Source organism: Pomacea canaliculata, linkage group LG1 (assembly GCF_003073045.1).
Source record: "Pomacea canaliculata isolate SZHN2017 linkage group LG1, ASM307304v1, whole genome shotgun sequence".
Lineage (NCBI taxonomy): Eukaryota > Metazoa > Mollusca > Gastropoda > Architaenioglossa > Ampullariidae > Pomacea > Pomacea canaliculata.
The window spans coordinates 5874901-5894406 of record NC_037590.1 but is presented as its reverse complement, the minus strand read 5'-3'; the positions used below and the strand labels follow the sequence as shown (position 1 = coordinate 5894406).

General features: G+C 40.8%; 5 protein-coding genes across 5 annotated transcripts; 1 reads left to right on the top strand and 4 right to left on the bottom strand.

Annotated features, from left to right (window-relative positions):
• Nucleotides 1–836: 836 nt before the first annotated feature.
• On the bottom strand, nt 837–3388 carry LOC112553426 (putative UDP-GlcNAc:betaGal beta-1,3-N-acetylglucosaminyltransferase LOC100288842). The gene is made up of 2 exons (XM_025220632.1): nt 3259–3388; nt 837–1983 (listed from the first exon to the last, which is right to left on the bottom strand). Exons 1-2 carry the CDS (start codon nt 3321–3323, stop codon nt 837–839), a joined length of 1212 nt encoding a protein of 403 aa, XP_025076417.1. The 5' UTR covers nt 3324–3388.
• Nucleotides 3389–5854: 2466 nt separating this feature from the next.
• On the bottom strand, nt 5855–6848 carry LOC112553417 (putative UDP-GlcNAc:betaGal beta-1,3-N-acetylglucosaminyltransferase LOC100288842). The gene has a single exon (XM_025220622.1). It carries the CDS (start codon nt 6846–6848, stop codon nt 5886–5888), a length of 963 nt encoding a protein of 320 aa, XP_025076407.1. The 3' UTR covers nt 5855–5885.
• A 3114-nt stretch (nt 6849–9962) lies between these two features.
• On the bottom strand, nt 9963–10571 carry LOC112553274 (beta-1,3-galactosyltransferase 4-like). The gene has a single exon (XM_025220386.1). The coding sequence runs from the start codon at nt 10569–10571 to the stop codon at nt 9963–9965; it is 609 nt and encodes a 202-aa protein (XP_025076171.1).
• Nucleotides 10572–13235: 2664 nt separating this feature from the next.
• On the top strand, nt 13236–14372 carry LOC112553267 (lactosylceramide 1,3-N-acetyl-beta-D-glucosaminyltransferase-like). Its single transcript, XM_025220373.1, has one exon. It carries the CDS (start codon nt 13236–13238, stop codon nt 14364–14366), a length of 1131 nt encoding a protein of 376 aa, XP_025076158.1. The 3' UTR covers nt 14367–14372.
• Nucleotides 14373–18190: 3818 nt separating this feature from the next.
• LOC112553157 (beta-1,3-galactosyltransferase 4-like) lies at nt 18191–19301 on the bottom strand. The gene has a single exon (XM_025220194.1). It carries the CDS (start codon nt 19151–19153, stop codon nt 18191–18193), a length of 963 nt encoding a protein of 320 aa, XP_025075979.1. The 5' UTR covers nt 19154–19301.
• Between the last annotated feature and the right edge of the window lie 205 nt (nt 19302–19506).

Below are 19506 nucleotides of genomic sequence, written 5' to 3'. Positions count from 1 at the left end.
AAGCAGTGATTGGTTATTTGAAATAAACATGTTGCTTCCTGGACTTTCATCTTTTCAAATAGATCGGTGATACTAATTATAAGCCGGTTGTTTTATAAAGTGGGTGGTTCACAATGTTAGAGCTCTTTACAGACAGCAACCTGTAGCTTACTTTCACTCACAGTCATTCTGTGTTCATACCTCTCTCTGCGCGCGTGTGTATGTATGCGAGTGGATGCACAGCAAAGCAGCGAGCTCAAGAACAATACAGAAGACAAAATAATACACGAGACAACAACGAGCTAGAAATTCAGGGTTTGTACCTAAAAAATGTGTCCACATCAAGCTCTGCACTTTGTAACCATTAGCTTCTAGATGTTTCAGAAAGTGTCATTAAGAGTAGGCGTAGATGGCAAGACAAAACTAAAAATCGTCTATCATCTATTTTACTAGTCATAATTTTTTTTAATCATCAAATATAATGGCGGAACACAGCACGTCGAATCAGCAAAATATTTCAGAATGTGAATTTTAAAAAAAAAAGAAATTTATTCACTTAAAAACATTATAATAATGAATAGTTAATATTTATCGATAAACTGTAGACTATATTTTACCAAAGGTCTCTTAAAAAGGAGAACTATCACAACAAAGAACAATTGGAAAAGAGACATGTTTTAAAAGCTGTAAATACAATTAATATTATATAAGCAGCAATATATTCACATTGCAAATTGGCACAAACTCTGAGTAAACGGCGATACGAACTAAACTTCCCATTGATCGCTAATATCGAACATTCCAACATGGACGTTAAACTCGTCAAACTAAACTATCATATCTACTTCCTGGAAACATCATTTCCTACATTTGTTGTTAACAATCATGGACCAAGTATCGTAGTAATCAGAAGTGTTTTTTCCAAAGCCTAATTGACTCACAAACTTGTCTTCCAGTAAAAGACATCTGTTAGTTTCATTCGGTGGTGCAAAGCGAGGACAGTGAGTTCTGGGAATGCCCATTGTCTTAGCCAGGATCCCAGTGAAGAAAGCGTCTTCTACCAGGACAAGAGGCATGTACTTGTAAGCGGTGAGCAGGTCTCTGACAGCCTTGTGGGAAATAACATATGAATGCCCGTATGTGTAGCGGGGAAAGTAAGGAAGAGGGTAGACAGACTCGTTGACTGACCACTCATCTCTGCGAACAACAGGCGGCTTGTGGAAGGTGTGTTTGTGGCCAATGATGTAGCGCTCTTGTTGCTTGGATACATTATGTAGTATGTCTATCAGTAAAGGTATATTAACGAAGGTGTCTTCATCTACTTTAAGTAAATGTTTCGCGTTTGAGCAGTAAGTAATTGTCCAGTGTAATATAAAGGCTATTTTGACGGACAAGTTACGGTAAGTGTCCAGAAAGTTGCCCAGCACTATATCTCCATGGCGTCCAGACTCCGCCTTCAGGTCGGACATGTTTGTTGCTGCGTTAACTCCTAGAAAGAAGACCAGCTTGACGTCCACAGCCACAGACTTACGCGGCCATTTTCTGCCAAATGCTATGCTACCCCACGTGTTTCGGATTGCCTCCCTCACATGCATGTGATTATGTACGGAGGGTATGGCGACCAGCAGGTAAGGACCATCCCCAGGGCACAGAGGTGATGCCTGAATGAGAATTTCTGAAACGAAGCTGTTGATGACTTCTGGCCGAAGATTAAAGAAAGAAGAGTTATCTTCGAGGTATTCGTCTTCTGGAAAATACTCAATTGTTCTGAGGACGTCATCCAGAGTAGTTCGATACAGCGATGAAGTGTTTGAAATAAACTCGGGGGTCATTGCAAACATCGACTGGCGGCCATAGTTTTGAAGATAATGGAATGTCTTTAAAAATGTCAGTGGAAGTATGAGTCTGAATTGAGTAGAGAGAAGAAAGAGTGAAAGAGCCGTGAAGAGGAGAAACAGGATCCTATAATATTTTCCTCGTGTTCCTTTGAGCACTCTACCATTTCTGAAAAAAAAGACAAAAACAAAATTAATACGCATCAGTGAGATTATGCACTAAACAAGTTTATATTGTAAGTAGACATATACCGACGCACGCTAACATACATTTGTTCTCCCCCTTGCCCCACAAAAATCTACACGCACACACACATGCAAACAGACACGTACACCACACATGTACAATGGATAGCTTTCCTAGTCCATGGTATTAAACACTACACTTCACAGCTAGCTGTAGAGCGTCTAAACTTGATTGCGTCGCTCTCTTCATAACGCCTGCTTAATCAGCCAGAACGATTTGCCGATACACCTGGAAGCTTCTGACTTCCCCCTCGCCACTACCTACACACCTGTACACTCTACCTGTCACACAGGCTTACACACGCGCTCAACACTCGCTCAGTCGTCCAGACATTACCAGACATTTCTTTTAATCGATCTTCTAATCAGAAGAATGCTAGGATTTCGACATAAAGTCACTGTTTCAACTTTTCGTACTTGAGACTTTAATCACTATTTAGTCACTGTGGACTTAAGGCGGAGACAACATACGAGGGACAGAAGAACAAACGAGCAACATATGCAGCTCACAGACGGTTAAACAACACCGATAATGAATAAAGACAAATACAGAAAACGCACAAAACCCCAAGTAACAAGGACTGAGTGCATCATGATTTTGCAAAAGGAAGATGAGTAACAATAAGCTGAAAAGGGGGAAAGGTGTGAAAAAACACTAGCTTTATGGAAATTGGTGTTAGGGTTAATGTTAAAGAAAGAGGTGAGTTTTCATTGAACATTTAAAGGATACAACGGATATGGAAAGATAGAGAGAAGAAGAGAGTTCCATTAATTCGCTGTATCAGTAGCTAAAAATTATGTGGCCATAAGTTGCTTTTCTGGTGAGAGAAATAGGAGACTCTATCGTCCTCGAATATCTGAACCTAAACGCCGCCTGTAAGGGGCAGACGTTGTACACAATGGCGCTGCTTCTTGTAGACGATCGAACACAACCTCTACTGTCTGGTTTGCTACTCTTTCTACCCTTTGCTTCCTTCTTCTTCAGAGGTAAAAGGCTCCTAGCCGTTGATCAGAGACTAAATATTCCGGATAAATACTCCATGCCATTTGCCAGACTCAAATACTCCATGACACTGGCAAGACCCGACTATTGCGCCTATTGATAGATTAAAAACAAATACTAACACTAATGTAACACTGAAAAATACAAAGAAATTGCACAAAAATCCGAAACACAAAAGAAATATGAATACCACACCTTACTTGGAAGATAAAGCCTCCGTTGCCCCACACGCATCGTCTCAGCTTTTGCAGTGTCCCCATGGGTAGTGAAGCAGTGGCCGGTGATGGTCAATGATGATGTTTTCCCTTCTAAAGTCTTCCACTCAACAAGTACAGTTCGGAGTACTAACTTTAACTTTATGTACCCTTCTGTGACAACCGCTTTCACAAACATGGATACATTCATTCTCTCTCAAGCATGTTCGCATGTATACACAAACACAATCACAAAGCTGAGAGAATTCACGCGGAACCATTTTTTTTGCCTTTCCTTTGGATGAAACTAGCTCGACAAGATCAGCAACGCTGTGTACAACACTTGAATCTCTTGGCAGTGTAAGCAAATGCATGTCGGGATTATAACTTTTCCAGTTTTTGTGTATGAACATGTATCGACTAGTAAGGACATGATCTATCTCATGTTCAACTCTTGAATGCCATGATGAATAGAAACTCATTGAACTTCGAAACGCGCTGATATGTTATGCATATTATGTAGTCTGACTGTCGAACCGATAGACATATGTACAAGATACAAGATACAAGATGCAAGACATCTTTATTGTCTATGGTCGCAAGAGACATAGAAATTTTTGTTTGTTGGGAGCTCAAAAAAATAAATAAATTAGTCTGCTAGAGCGATATTCGCGGTCGCATTAATTTTAATACTTTTTGGTTTATTTGTTTCTTTATGTTTTGTTATATTTGTTGAAAGTATGTGGCGTGAAGTGTCCACAAATGTAGCTAAAAAGATAAATGTTATCTTATTCTTGTGCATATAAACAGTTGACATGTCACAGAGTGTCAGTGAAATCTTTACGTTTGTGCCATTAGACGAAGTCTTTAGCTTTAAACAGAATTTTGTATATTGCTGTAAATGTGTTCGTGTTTCTGAGATTCTCAGAAGATATTTAATTAATAAGTGAATGCTAAATGTTTGTCACAATCTAGCCACCTTTTCTCTTAATTGTTTTTCCGTTGCTTGGGGCCTGCTTAAGCTTTATGTAGAAAAGAGATGTGGACATAGACGGTTGAATGAATCTAGTTTTTTCGAGGGTCATAGAAAACAAAACATGAGCATAGATGGTGCGACGGATTAAGTTTTTTGAAGTGTTCTGTCAACCTTAAAGGTAGATGCTGTTGATATCCTTAATCCTTTGTTAAATGAATGTTATTACTTAATTTTGCTCAAAGTTAATTAACTTTGTTTTAGAAAGTTTAGTAAATGTGTAGTGTATCAGCGTAGTTGAAATAGCTTCTATTGTTTTGCATGATCCTGTAGGATATGCAAGAAAGAAGAACGATGCACTAACAGGTCAGAAGATGAGAATGCTTTTGCCAATGCATTATTTATTTGTATATTTTAAATATTTTGATTCATTTTTGAGTCTGATATTTTGATTTCTACCTCAGTAAACTTTAAAAATGGAAACACTTGAATTTTTATTTTTGTAACATCGTCTGCTTTTCTGCTGCTACATTTTGTTGCAATAACTGGCACATTTGTTTATTTTGTCTGACGAAAGCTAAATTGGGACACACCAAACAAGACGCGTTGCTGCTCTCCTTGCCGTGGAGTTAATAGTGTAATTCGTCTTGCTGGTCAGCTGGCCAGCAAAAAGAATAGAATCCTTACCTCCAACAATATCACAGAGATGAAGGAGGAAAGTTACACTTTTCTTCTAGATCAGCTACTAAGAACATATTTCTTAGTATTTAATCCGCCTTTATCCTTACCTGTACTTATTGCGTATATTCAGAATGTACTATAGATATACATATAAAGACACATTCTATCTTTATATACAATACCTCTCACACCCACCTATGAGGTGCAAAATATGTAATACTTGGGGCAGAGAGAGTCCGAGTCACGTTTTCATCTCTGGATGTTGCATGTATATATCGTCACTAGACACATCTTTATCCAATAAATCGAGAAAACTAAGAGACATAAACTGTTTCGTTATATTTAATAGGACAAGCTCATGTTACAATAGAAAACTTTCTTTAGCAGCAAAGCAGCGAGCGCAAGAACAATATAGAAGACAAAATAATACACGAGACAACAAAGATCTACAAATTAAGGGTTTGTACCTCAAAAATGTGTCCACATCAAGCTCTGCACTTTGTAATCAATAGCTTCTAGATGTTTCAGAAACTGTCATTAAGAGTAGGCATATAGATGGCAGAAGAAAGCCAAAAAATTGTCTATCTTCTATTTTACTACAGTCATAGTTAAATGCATTTCATTTAATAAATTATTGGCGAAAATACAACTAGTCTAATAGAATTAGTGAAATATTCCACTATATACAATTCAAACGTTAGGAATTTATTCACATACTACTCAATAAACTATGGGTTGTATTTTACCAAAGGAGGACTATCACAACAAAGAACAATTTAAAAAGCGACATGTTTTAAAAGCTGTAAATAGAATTAATATTATACAAGCAGCACATTGCATATATTCACAATGCAAATAGACATAAGCTCTAACTAAAAGGCGATACGAACTAAACTTTGATCGCTAATATCGAACATTTCAACATGGACGTTAAACTCGGAAAACTAAACTATCACATCTACTTCATGTAAACATTATTTCCTACATTTGTTGTTAACAATCATGGACCAAGTATCGTAGTAATCAGAAGTGTTTTTTCCAAAGCCTAATTGACTCACAAACTTGTCTTCCAGTAAAAGACATCTGTTAGTTTCACTCGCTGATGCAAAGCGAGGACAGTGAATTCTGGGAATGCCCATTGTCTTAGCCAGGATCCCAGTGAAGAAAGCGTCTTCTACCAGGACAAGAGGCATGTACTTGTAAGCTGTGAGCAGGTCTCTGACAGCCTTGTGGGAAATATCATATGAATGCCCGTATGTGTAGCGGGGAAAGTAAGAAAGAGGGTATACAGACTCGTTGACTGACCACCGACCTCTGCGAACAACAGGCGGCTTGTGGAAATTGTGTTTGTGGCCAATGATGTAGCGCTCTTGTTGTTTGGATACATTATGTAGTATGTCTATCAGTAAAGGTATATTAACGAAGGTGTCTTCATCTACTTTAAGTAAATGTTTTGCGTTTGAGCAGTAAGTAATTGTCCAGTGTAATATAAAGGCTATTTTGACGGACAAGTTACGGTAAGTGTCCAGAAAGTTGCCCAACACGATGTCTCCATGGCGTCCAGACTCCGCCTTCAGGTCGGACATGTTTGTTGCTTCGTTAACTCCTAGAAAGAAGACCAGCTTGACGTCCACAGCCACAGACTTCCGCGGCCATTTTCTGCCAGATGCTATGCTACCCCACGTGTTTCGGATTGCCTCCCTCACATGCATGTGATTATGTACGGAGGGTATGGCGACCAGCAGGTAAGGACCATCCCCAGGGCACAGAGGTGATGCCTGAATGAGAATTTCTGGAACGAAGCTGTTGATGACTTCTGGCCGAAGATTAAAGAAAGAAGAGTTATCTTTGAGGTATTCGTCTTCTGGAAAATACTCAATTGTTCTGAGGACGTCATCTGAAGTGTTCGAAATGAAGGTAGGAGGTTTTTTAAACATCGACTGGAGATTGAAAAATGCCAGTGGATATATGCCTTTGAATCGAGTAGAGAGAAGAAAGAGCGCAAAAGCCTCACAAACGAAGAGGAGAAACAGGATCCTGTAATAGTTTTTCCGTGTAACTTTGTATACTTGACAAATTCTGGAATAAGACAAAAACAAATCCATTCACTACCATGAGTTTATACAGTATATAGTATAGTTTATATCGTAAGTAGATGTATACCGACATACGAAGACGTACATACGTTCCCCCCCCCCCACGCACACACACCTACAGGTACACGTAATGCCCACAGAGACACGTATGCCACACATGTATAAATGGCTACTTAATCAGATTTCTTAAGCAAAGGGGATAAGCAAAAGTGAACCCGCGCTGACCCGTACGTGACCCCGCCACGCCCTCCTGTACCTATCCGTCTTTATGTGAGGATGCCTGGTACTTCGTGGTGCGCTGCGCCGAGTTGTCAAAAATCTCGAGCGTAAGTTTTTCGATTGTTGTCTTTTCCAAAAGACGAAGAGAGGTAAGCTTCGTTTTTTCGTAGATTTAACAAGTCACATTTTCCTCAAAGGAGCAACAAGGAATAAACTAACTCTGATTTAACTATCTTTCTCTGTGCCTTTGTTTTGTACCTAGAGACCTAATTTGTCGCAAATCAGACTGTTAATTATCCGAGTTTTCCAGGGTCAAAATTTAAATAATAGAAAATAGCTCCACCTGTCGGTTTAATAACCATCAAAAGAGTACAGCTTCTCCCACCCCTACACACCTCCAAGGAGAAAGAGAAATTAAAAGCGCCTTTAAATTTGAGCTAGGTATGTCTTAAAGAAAAAACTTTAAAAAATAATTCCATAGTTGCGAAGATGGCGAGGTGGTAAGTAAAATGTGTCTTACCTGTCCATGTTGCTCGTTGAAGGTAGATGTGACGCTTGTGGTGTTTGATTGTTTTTGTCCTTCTGACTTTTGTTTTTCTTTTATAGCTTATGGGAAGTTATCAAACATTACTGACACGTAGCGGCCACGTCACTTGGTGACAGATGTGAACCTGTTTGCAGACGAGTGATACTGGTTTAAGTTTGCACAAACAACGGATTGAAGTTGACACCTTATCGAACCTTGACTTCGATTGGTTTGTATACTCAGTCCTTGAGTCAATAAGAAAATTTTACACCAAAACATTCACTCTGAAACTAATCATAGCCCACGCTAACCCTAATCCAACCTTCGTCCTAAACAGCTATCTTAAGCACAGATGTCCAGTTAAAAAAGACGTCCCCCTCCCTTACACACACCCACACACAAAGTTAAGCGTATATACACCCCAAAAAAATGAAAGATCCACGAAACGAATAGAAACCCGACCCTACAACGTTCCACTGAGACCTACTCACGGTACCCTCTACAGCAGACCTGGGCAAAGGCCGGCCCGCGGGCCGGATCCGGCCCGCCTCCTGTGAGCGGCCCGCCCGCTGGCCCGCCCGCCAGTATATTTACTATATATACAGTATTGGGTAAAACTGAGTTAACTATATTAGTCCGGCCCTCTAAAACATCCCAATTTCTCATGCGACCCCTTGGGAAAATTAATTGCCCACCCCTGCTCTACACTCTACACCAGGGGTGGGCAACATACGGCCCGCGGGCCGGATCCGGCCCGCGACGGGATTTTGACTGGCCCGCAGACTGTTTCTGGTCGTACATGATAATGTGGCCCGCGGCCACATTCTGCCGCAATCTCCCACTACGTGTACTAATTACTTGCTTACTGCGTCGAATAATAGTGACTGTTAGTTATTTTTTGGTTCTTTGTTTTCTTTGTTTTTTGATTCTTTGTTTTCAGTTAGAATTAGGTTTAGAATTTTCCATAAAATTTGTACCATGGATTTTGCCAAGAAATGTAAAGTTGACAGCGAGTGTCGCGCATTTAACAAAGATTGGATGTCTAAGTACTTGTTCACAGAAGTCGGCAAGAAAGCAGTATGTTTGTTGTGCAGTGAAAGTGTTGCCATGTTGACAGAGTACAATGTTAGCCGCCATGATGCGACGACACATGCAGGCTATGGCAGGCTATGGCAGGCTATGGAAGTACTTTAGCAGCAGCGGAACACAAGAGAAACAGAACTGGACAGAAAACTTGTAAAGCAGCAGAATGTATTCCTAAAAACCAAAGTAGCCCAGAAAGCTGCTACTCATGCCAGCTTTGCGGTGGCATAAAACATTGCCAAGCACAGCAAATCGTTCAGTGATGGTGAATTTGTCAACAAGTGCATGCTCGATGTCGCTGATCAAGTCTGTCCAGAACAAAGAAAAAAGTTTGAAGAAGTCAGTTTGTCGAGAAGAACTGTGGTTCGCCGCATTGAAGCAATTGGTGAAGACCTGACATCACAACTGAAAAGGCGGGTACCTTCATTTCAGCTGTTTTCCTTGGCATTGAGAAGCACTGACATCGATGACACTGCACAGTTGCTCATCTTTGTACGAGGCATTTCAGAAAACTTTGAAATCACAGAAGAATTGCTGTCAATGGAATCAATGAAAGACACTACTACGGGGAAGATATTTTTGAATGTGTGTAAAATGCCATGCATACGATGCAATTACCATGGCAGAAAATGGCCAGTACACATGTAGTACTACGGATGGTTGTCCATCTTTGACAGGAAAGAAAGTTGGTCTACTGAAGAGGTTGGGTGACCGTGTTGCAGAGGTCGCTTGGACCAGGGAGCTGATATTTCTACATTGCATAATACACCATGAAGCGCTATGTAAAAGTGTGCTTGACATGAAACATGTTGTGGATGCAGTTGTGAAAATTGTTAATTTCATCAGGGCGAGAGGTCTAAATCACAGTTTATCACAGTTCTGGAAGATTGCGGCTCGGATCACAGTGATGTTTTGTATCATACTGCTGTTTGGGGAAAGTTCTGAGACGTGTCTGGGGCCTGAAAACGGAAATTTTACTGTTTCTGGAGATCAAAGGGAAAGATACAGAATATCCTCAACTCAGAGAATATACCCTGAAAGAGAAATTCCAACCTGAAAGCATTGACAAATTTTATGAGTCACTGAATGAGTCCAAGTTTGCCAACCTGAGAAAGATGGTCATGAAACTACTTGTAAAGAGCATGGTCCACAGCCCACCGCCCTGCTCTTGCCACACGGGGACGCACAGAGCTGTGCCTGTGACCCAAGACAAATTTCAGCTTCAGCGAAGTCATGTAGTCCAGGACTTCCATCAGCAGAGGGATGTTGACGAAGGTGTCCTCGTCCACCTTGAGCACGTGCTTGGCACCTGGGCAGTGCGTGTCACTCCACTGCAATGCCGCTGCAGTCTTGATGCTGAGGTTTCGGTAGTTGTCGTGGAAGTCCCCCTGGACGATATCGCCGTACCGCTGGGATTCCTCGCGCAGGTCCCTGCTGCCGTTCTTGTCGGTGACACCGAATACAAAAACAAGTTTGACCGAAAGACGATGTGTATGGCCTGGCCATAGTTTCCCTCGGGCAGGACTTCCCCACGTGGCTCGAATTGCCGCCCGGATCTCCCAGTGGTATACCACCGAAGGAACGACAACCACCAACGACGGAGAGTCGCTGCCACCACACACGTGGGGCGCCGAGATGAGGAAGAAACCAGATGAGAAGTCGTTCAACACCTGTGGACCAGGTCGAAAGTGAGACATGTGTTCTTTGAGATGATCATCTGGGGGTAGAGTCACCATGCCCTGGAGAATACTTTGCACGCGTGGAGGGATTGGGAAGTCTGATACGTTTCCCTCGAAAAGAATTCTGTTTTTGTATGAAACCTTAGAAACAGATGCCACGTGTTTTGAAAAATCAACTACTTGCGATATCGTTTCTGTATCGTTTGCAGGTGTGATCCCCAGGTTATATGAATCCTTAGTAGGGAATATTTTGTAAGTCGGAGGGTGTTTATCACTGTTGCCGGCATGTAGATCTTTGTTCTTTCCTCGATATCCTTTTGACAGGAAAAAGGAAAAGACCGAGAAAATCAAGTAAATGAAGGAGGCGCTCATGATGACCCACCACAGTTGCAGCGATTGTCTGCCCCTGAGGACAGTTCAAGCCGTAAAGAAACCAACGGTTCTACTTCATCAAGGGTTTACATTTCGTCTACACTAAAGGGATGTACAACTGCTGCATTTTTATTCGTTATTCTAGAATGTTATGGAAAGAAGTTGTCCAGAAACAAAATCACTTTGCTGTTACTATGTGTAACCGAGTGGTAAGGTGGGGTTGTATGGTGACAACAACAGTTCAACACTCGAACCAAAAAGGCAGGAACAGTCAGCAGGTGTGTGACCCTTTATTTCTTGTACGATGGTCACGGCTGCGTCAATCGCCCGAGGCGCTAGAGGTCGGAGCTGTCTCTTCTTTGTCGTGTAGCTGTGCGCGCTGTCTCCGCCGACTCTGATCTGTCCTCTTCGTCTCAGCTCTGCCCTTATATACCTCTGGGAAGGGGTAAACTTTTGCGATGCTCTGATACGGTCGGAACAATACGCCGTTTTACCCTAGCCAATCACCGCTATTTGCCATCTCCCATAGCCAATCACCGCTATTTGCCATCTCTCCCCCTGTCCCAGCAGATCCCGCCAAAACTAGCAACAACGCCGGACTACCAGCCCTCTACATATGTATCACAAAATTACAGATTTGTCATTCTTCCGGTGAGGGTGATAAAAATGATCTGTGGCAGGGGTATAAGGGTTGGTCAGACTTGAAATGTTACGAACGTGGGTGAGAAAGTCATGACCTAGTCACTCACATCTACACCAGATTAAATATCATACGGCCTACAGCAAAGAAAAACCAAACAAACAAACAAAAACAAAAAAACAAGCAAAAACAAAAAAACAAAACAAAAACCAAAAAAACACAACAAACAACAAACATTTGCTACATCACCTGTTTTTTCTACCATTAACTTTGAAAGAGGATGAACTTGAGCAATGAGAAAGCAATGTTTGGAGGAACGTCTTGTGCGCGCGACAGGTTTTCATCGCTCTGGGTTCAGATGTACAGTCATCTGATGGATGACAGGATGAGGGAGCAGTCAGCTACACATCAGCAATGTAGCAACACACAGACTAGAGGGTACAGCAAACACATTTGAACCCCTAAGGTGCACACACTAGTCAGTTAAATACTCAACTTCCTTTCCACCCTCCTCCCCGTTCTTCACCAGTTGACCAGGCTCTGGACAAGGGTCGCTAGCTCGGCGTGAAACAACAATTCCGCAGTTCCATCTCAGTCTTTAGCGATTGTAACGACTGCCTTTACAGGTATTTTTTATTAATATTTTCAGCTGACTAATAGTCGATAGCCATACAGCAAGGGTACAGTGCCCCCTGCAACGACCTTTCTTTAAAAATTGGACTGACGTCCGTCACGCATGCGTGCACTGTCCTTAGAGTTGTTAAAAAGTTCCCGATAAATAGTCTCAGTGCGAACGTTATAGGATCGGGAATTTATTTTTTGATCGATCTATCTGGGATTTTTTTTAGGTATACACACTTAGTTTGCGTCTTTTATCGTGTTAGCTAGACATCTATGCTTGCGACAGTTGTTAAGGTTTATGGTAGGGTTAGGATTAGTGTGGGCTATGATTAGTTTGAGAGTAAATGTTTTAGTGTAGACCTTTGTTGTTGACGGAAGGACTGAGTATACAAACCAATCGAAGTCAAGGGTTGATAAGGTGTCAAGTGCAATCGGTTGTTTGCGCATACTTAAAATAGGATCGCTCAAGTCAGTGACCTAAAAAAAGTCGCCACCCGTTACCGTCACTGATGCTGGTGGTCAACTGGCACCTCCCGCAAGCATCTCACCTGTCGACAATGTCGATATCTCCAATAAGCTATATAACAACAAAGGCTAGAAGAATCAAAACACTCAAACATCACAGGCTTCACTACTCACTTCAAGCAGCATGAACAGGTAAGACACAGAATACCTGAGCATTTACTTACCACCTCGCCACCTGTGCGCTTCTTTAGCAACGGTAGCTCGAACTAAAATGTGGATTTAATTTCTCTTTCCTTTTGAAGGGGTGAAGAGGTGGGAGAAGATGAACTGATGTGATGGTTATTAAACCTAATAGGTCAAAACTAATTTTACTAATTCATACACACAGCGCCTTTAGTGTTTCGTCAGCCAACGAATGTTGCTTGTATTTATATGATGGATCCAAATGACTTTGCGGGTGTTGGTTTATCTTTTTCAGAATGGCTTGTGTCTTCAAAAAAATACCATATCGAAATCGCAGAATTCTCCTCCTTTTTTTCTTCGTCGGTTTCACTGTAGTGCTCAAACATGTCTACAATAATTCTAATACCGTGTCTCCGAGTACATCTCAAATGGGGATCAGAATGTATGTTGAAAAGAGCGAAGACAGCGGGAGAAATAAAACTGAAAGTCAGGAACTTGACCTTCTTTTTAAGATGAGACTGCAGCTGAAAGAATTAAGACCAGAGAACGAACAAACTACAAGACTGGAAGATTTTCGCAGTACAACGCAGTCAAATGGATTCTCGAAATCGGAACTGAACCACTCGATTTCAAATACATCAGTGTACTACCGACAGCAACTGGACAATGCCATCAAGTCACTAAATTTTATTCCTGAGGATGAATATCTGCGGGACAACTCCTCTTTCTTTAAGCTCCACTCACATGTCGTCAACAGTTTCGTCCCAGAAGTCCTCATTCAGGCTTCCCCTTCATGTCCTAATGATAGTCCGTTTCTCCTGGTCGCTCTCTTGTCCGTGCCCATGAATTCCGCCCGAAGAAGAGCTGTCCGAAAAACCTGGGGCAGCATAGCCCAAGGTAAGACATGGCCACGGAAATCTGTGTCTGTAAATGTAAGACTACTATTCTTTATGGGCATCAACTCGGCAGCAAACATGTCCGACCTGAAGGCGGAGTCTGAGCGTCATGGAGACATAGTTCTTGGCAACTTTCAGGACACTTACCGCAACTTGTCTCTTAAAGTGGCCTTCGTGATAAACTGGACGATCAACTACTGTACAAACACAAAGCATTTGATGAAAGTAGATGAAGATACTTTCGTCAATGTTCCTTTACTTATAGATGTGCTACAAAATGTTTCCCGGCAACATGAGAGTTACATCATTGGCTTCAAGCATGCGCCTGACAAACCTCCTGTGGTGCGCGTTAATCGATGGAAAGTTCCAGAAGATGTCTATCCTCTTTCTCATTTCCCCCGTCACGTCATTGGGGCTTCTTATGTTCTTTCTAATGAAGCCTTTAAGAAGCTATACACCGCTTACCAACACATGCCGCTGGTTCCAGTCGAAGACGCCTTCTTTACAGGAATACTGGCTAAGACCATGGACATTCGCAGGATATACAGCCCTCTCTTTGCATCAGGCTTTGAAGGAAACAAATGCCTGTTACTGGAGGACAAGCTTGTGAGCCAAACATATAATGGAGACGCACTGAATAGCATATGGTCCTTCATTGTCGATGATAAATGTTAGGTAAACATGTCTTGTCAACAAGCTGGTTTATTATTGTTTTATATTTCTTATTTATTGATTGGTGGCTTGATTGACAGATGCTTTATTAATTTCCACATTTTTTCTTCCTCCCTTTTGACACGTCTCTTGTTTCTCAGGAAACATCACAAATATTTTTCTGCAATGGGGAGCACATTTCATTGCATTGAAAATAATTTGAAATAAGCTATGTTACGGTAAATGAGAAGAGTTTAGAAGAAAATACCCGCTTTGAATTCATTAAGTTCTGTTTAAATTTTTAAAGACCCGTTTCTCTTCAAATTACCTTATTAGTTTCTTCTTCTTCTTCTTCGTCGTTCACTCAAATGGACACGCCTGCCTCCTGCACAAATGATGCTGTGAGCCGCAGGTCCTCCAGGCTGCCGTGTAGCTTCCTCAATACTGGCGTCTCATCAGTCCAAATGCGGTGCCTGAGTTCTTCGTGCATGGGACATTCTTGCAGTAGATGTGCTGTTGTCTGACTGCCTGTCTGGCACGGGCACTGGTCTGTCTGGCCGATCCGGAGCTTGGTGTATAGGTGGTAATTGAGACGGTTGTGGCCTGTCCTCAGCCTGAAAATAATGACCTGCTCAGCCCTTGTAAGCAGGTAGTATGGGTCCTTATTAGTTTAAAGACATGAGTCTTACTGGTGAAGAAAAGTGAAATGAATTATTGCTCTCAATCACTCTCTCTTTCTCTCTCGTTTGCCCGCTTGCTTGCTATTATGGAATGTGGTCGACTTGAGGACACTTTTTTAAAACAAAGGATTCAAACTATGTGTCACATTGATCCACTGCAACGAACGAAACAGACTGAGTTTAGCGACTGAGTAACAGAAAATGCATGAAATAACAATAGAAGCTTTTAGACCCATACTGCCATCAAGAAAACACAAATTATTTTAAAATATTAGAAAGGAGAATAAACAACAACGATGATTTCAGGCTGCTTCACAACTGTGACCACTTATTGCATGGGCAGTCGGAAAGTAAGGATTTTTATTTATTCTATTTTTACTTTTTGAATTTGAAGTCAAACTGAAAGCTTTTTTATTTCAGTGCGTACAGATTGTAGTAGAGCATCAAACATTTTATGTGAAATCGTTAAATAGTTTTACCCTCATGTGGTGAAGTCGCCGTTGACTACTGTAAGAACGCAAAGGACAACACGAGCGTTCAGCGAAATAGAGCATAAAGTGGCATAAAAACATAGTCCAGTGGCACGAGACATTGTTTTTCTCTTAATCACCTGACTTTGTCGATAAAATAGGAAGTGACAAAAGGGTTGTATTTCTAAATACAACGTCGTCTTCATGAAATGAATTTGAAAAGAAAAGATGCAATCCTCGGTAAAAGAAACAAGACCAGCACACAATGTGCTGTTGCTGACTGTTCTCTTCGAAACTCAGATGGAATTAGTTTGTACTCACGTAGTAAATCATAAAGATAATGGCAACAAACGCCAGTGGATTAACTTTATTCAAACGTGCCGTGCGAAATTCATGCCCATAACATTTTAAATAATTTGTTCAAAACATTTCAAGCTGGTTGTTGGACATACTTGCTTATCAGGAATTCTGCTTGTAGCAAGAAAGTCTCCTGATCTGACTTTTTAACTCTGCAGTTTTGTTCATTCTCTTTTTTTAAGCACAAAACATAGCAACATCTTCCACTACCAATTAACCTCTTTAAAGTGCTTTTCCTAAGTTTTAACGACATATCAAACATTATCTGTCGATCTTTGTGAAGAGATGACACGCTGCTATACGTGTTTAGCAAGAAGGTTTTTTTCGGTGTCAACTATTTTTTTAAACAAGTGTTGTTTTTTTTCTGTGAACACGATTTCGGACATCGACAGCCCGAAGCAAAGTTACATCGATCTGCGTAACATACGGTAGGCTTGGGGAAAGAAAAATAAACGATAAATAACAGAAGGTGTAAAAGTCAGGTTTCTTAATGAGTACACAAGCAAACCTTCTGTCAACAATAATGACGTATGAAGAACACTGTTGTTCACACAGACCTGCTCCTTCGTTTATTGTAGAGACTTTTACTGGCATGTTAATCCACCGTTCATAATTATGAGTATAATTACGATGATGAAAGGAGTATTTATTAATGAATCAAAGAATAAAGTTCATTCACACATTTCAGACATTAAGTGGTCGCACGCACGGGCGCGCGCCCACACACACACGCAAATTTGTTTAGAAAATTAATCTTAGAAAGTTAACAGCATGACAACCTCTTTCTTAGACACTTTTAGAAACTGCTTACTATTTGTATCCCTTGTGTACTTTTGTACACAAATTTAGCAAACACAAGGTCTTACACAAGTAATATCCAATTAGGTAAAATTAACGCCGCTCCATCTCCACCTCAGACGCATTCTCATGATTCTGAATCACTTTCACTTGTAATAATAAGGTTGATTTCATGATAAACTAAGGGCTGACGACGTAAAGGGAGATAATTCAATCGATTGACATTCAGGGGACGGTACTCTTACGTTTTCTATAACAGAAGATAACTCAACGGCAATCAAAGGCAGAATACCTTATGCTTGTCGAAATCCAGCAAGTTTTGAACTTCGTTAGAGTCTACAATGCTGCAAATTTTCAGGTGTTAAAAATCTGCTATTCCGAAGAAAATATTTCCAATTAAGAGAGAAGAAAAAAGTTAGTTGGATAAGAAATAAATTGATACTGCCTTGTGTAACTGGGTTGTCCTTAAGAGTGGATGAAGACTAAAAATAGTTCGCAATGTACAAACTGAAGGTCCATACATCTTATTGTAAAAGGGATGCAAACACTATTTCTGTCTTTAAAATGAAGCACACCTAGATAAGCTTACCTTGATTTACCTGCAATGTGCTTGAGACAGTCATTCACCTATGTACATGCTTGACTCGTTTGTGTATTCTACTAGCATTAGCTGTACTAAGTTTAGTGTATGAATTAGAAAAAAAGCAGTGATTGGTTATTTGAAATAAACGTGTTGTTTCCTGGACTTTTATCTTTCCAAATAGAGCGGTGATACTAATTATAAGCCGGTTGTTTTTTTAAAGTGGGTGTTCACAATGTTAGAGCTCTTTACAGACAACAACCTGTAGCTTACTCTAACTCACAGTCATTCTGTGTTCATACCTCTCTCAGCGTGTGAGAGCGCGTGTGTATGTATGCGAGTGGATGCACAGCAAGGGAACGAGCGCAAGAACAATATAGAAGACAAAATAATACAAGAGACAACCAGCTAGAAATTCAGGGTTTGTACCTAAAAAATGTATCCGCATCAAGCTCTACACTTTGTAACCATTAGCTTCTAGATGTTTGAGAAAGTGTTATTAAGAGTAGGTATAGACGGCAAGACAAAACTAAAAATCGTCTATCGTCTATTTTACTAGAGTCATAATTTTTTTTAATCATCAAATGTAATGGCGGAACACAACACGTCGAATCAGCAAAATATTTCAGAATGTGAATTTTAAAAAAAAGAAATTTATTCACTTAAAAACATTATAATAATGAATAGTTAATATTTATCGATAAACTGTAGACTATATTTTACCAAAGGTCTCTTAAAAAGGAGAACTATCGCAACAAAGAACAAGTGGAAAAGAGACATGTTTTAAAAGCTGTAAATAGAATTAATATTATATAAGCAGCAATATACATGTATTCACAATGCAAATTGGTACAAACTCTGAGTAAACGGCGATACGAACTAAACTTTGATCGCTAATATCGAACATTCCAACATGGACGTTAAACTCGTCAAACTAAACTATCAATCTACTTCCTGGAAACATCATTTTCTACATTTGTTGTTAACAATCATGGACCAAGTATTGTAGTAATCAGAAGTGTTTTTTCGAAAGCCTGCTTGACTCACAAACTTGTCTTCCAGTAAAAGACATCTGTTAGTTTCACTCGCTGGTGCAAAGCGAGGACAGTGAGTTCTGGGAATGCTCATTGTCTTAGCCAGGATTCCAGTGAAGAAAGCGTCTTCTACCAGGACAAGAGGCATGTACTTGTAAGCGGTGAGCAGGTCTCTGACAGCCTTGTGAGAAATAACATATGAACTTCCGAATGTGTAGCGGGGAAAGTAATGAAGAGGGTATACAGACTCGTTGACTGACCACCGACCTCTGCGAACAACAGGGGGCTTGTGGAAATTGTGTTTGTGGCCAATGATGTAGCGCTCTTGTTGCTTGGATACATTATGTAGTATGTCTATCAGTAAAGGTATATTAACGAAGATGTCTTCATCTACTTTAAGTAAATGTTTCGCGTTTGAGCAGTAAGTAATTGTCCAGTGTAATATAAAGGCTATTTTGACGGACAGGTTACGGTAAGTGTCCAGAAAGTTGCCCAGCACGATGTCTCCATGGCGTCCAGACTCCGCCTTCAGGTCGGACATGTTTGTTGCTTCGTTAACTCCTAGAAAGAAGACCAGCTTGACGTCCACAGCCACAGACTTCCGCGGCCATTTTCTGCCAGATGCTATGCTACCCCACGTGTTTCGGATTGCCTCCCTCACATGCATGTGATTATGTACGGAGGGTATGGCGACCAGCAGGTAAGGACCATCCCCAGCGCACAGAGGTGATGCCTGAATGAGAATTTCTGGAACGAAGCTGTTGATGACTTCTGGCCGAAGTTTAAAGAAGGAAGAGTTATCTTTGAGGTATTCGTCTTCTGGAAAATACTCAATTGTTCTGAGGACGTCATCTGAAGTGTTCGAAATGAAGGTAGGAGGTTTTTTAAACATCGACTGGAGATTGAAAAATGCCAGTGGATATATGCTTTTGAATCGAGTAGAGAGAAGAAAGAGCGCAAAAGCCTCACAAACGAAGAGGAGAAACAGGATCCTGTAATAGTTTTTCCGTGGTACTTTGTATACTTGACAAATTCTGGAATAAGACAAAAACAAATCCATACACACACACTACCGTGAGTTTATACAGTATATAGTATAGTTTATATCGTAAGTACACGTATACCGACATACGAAGACGTACATACGTTTCCCCCCCCCCCCACACACACACCTACAGGTACACGTAATGCCCACAGAGACACGTACACCACACATGTATAAATGGCTACTTTACCAGATTCTAA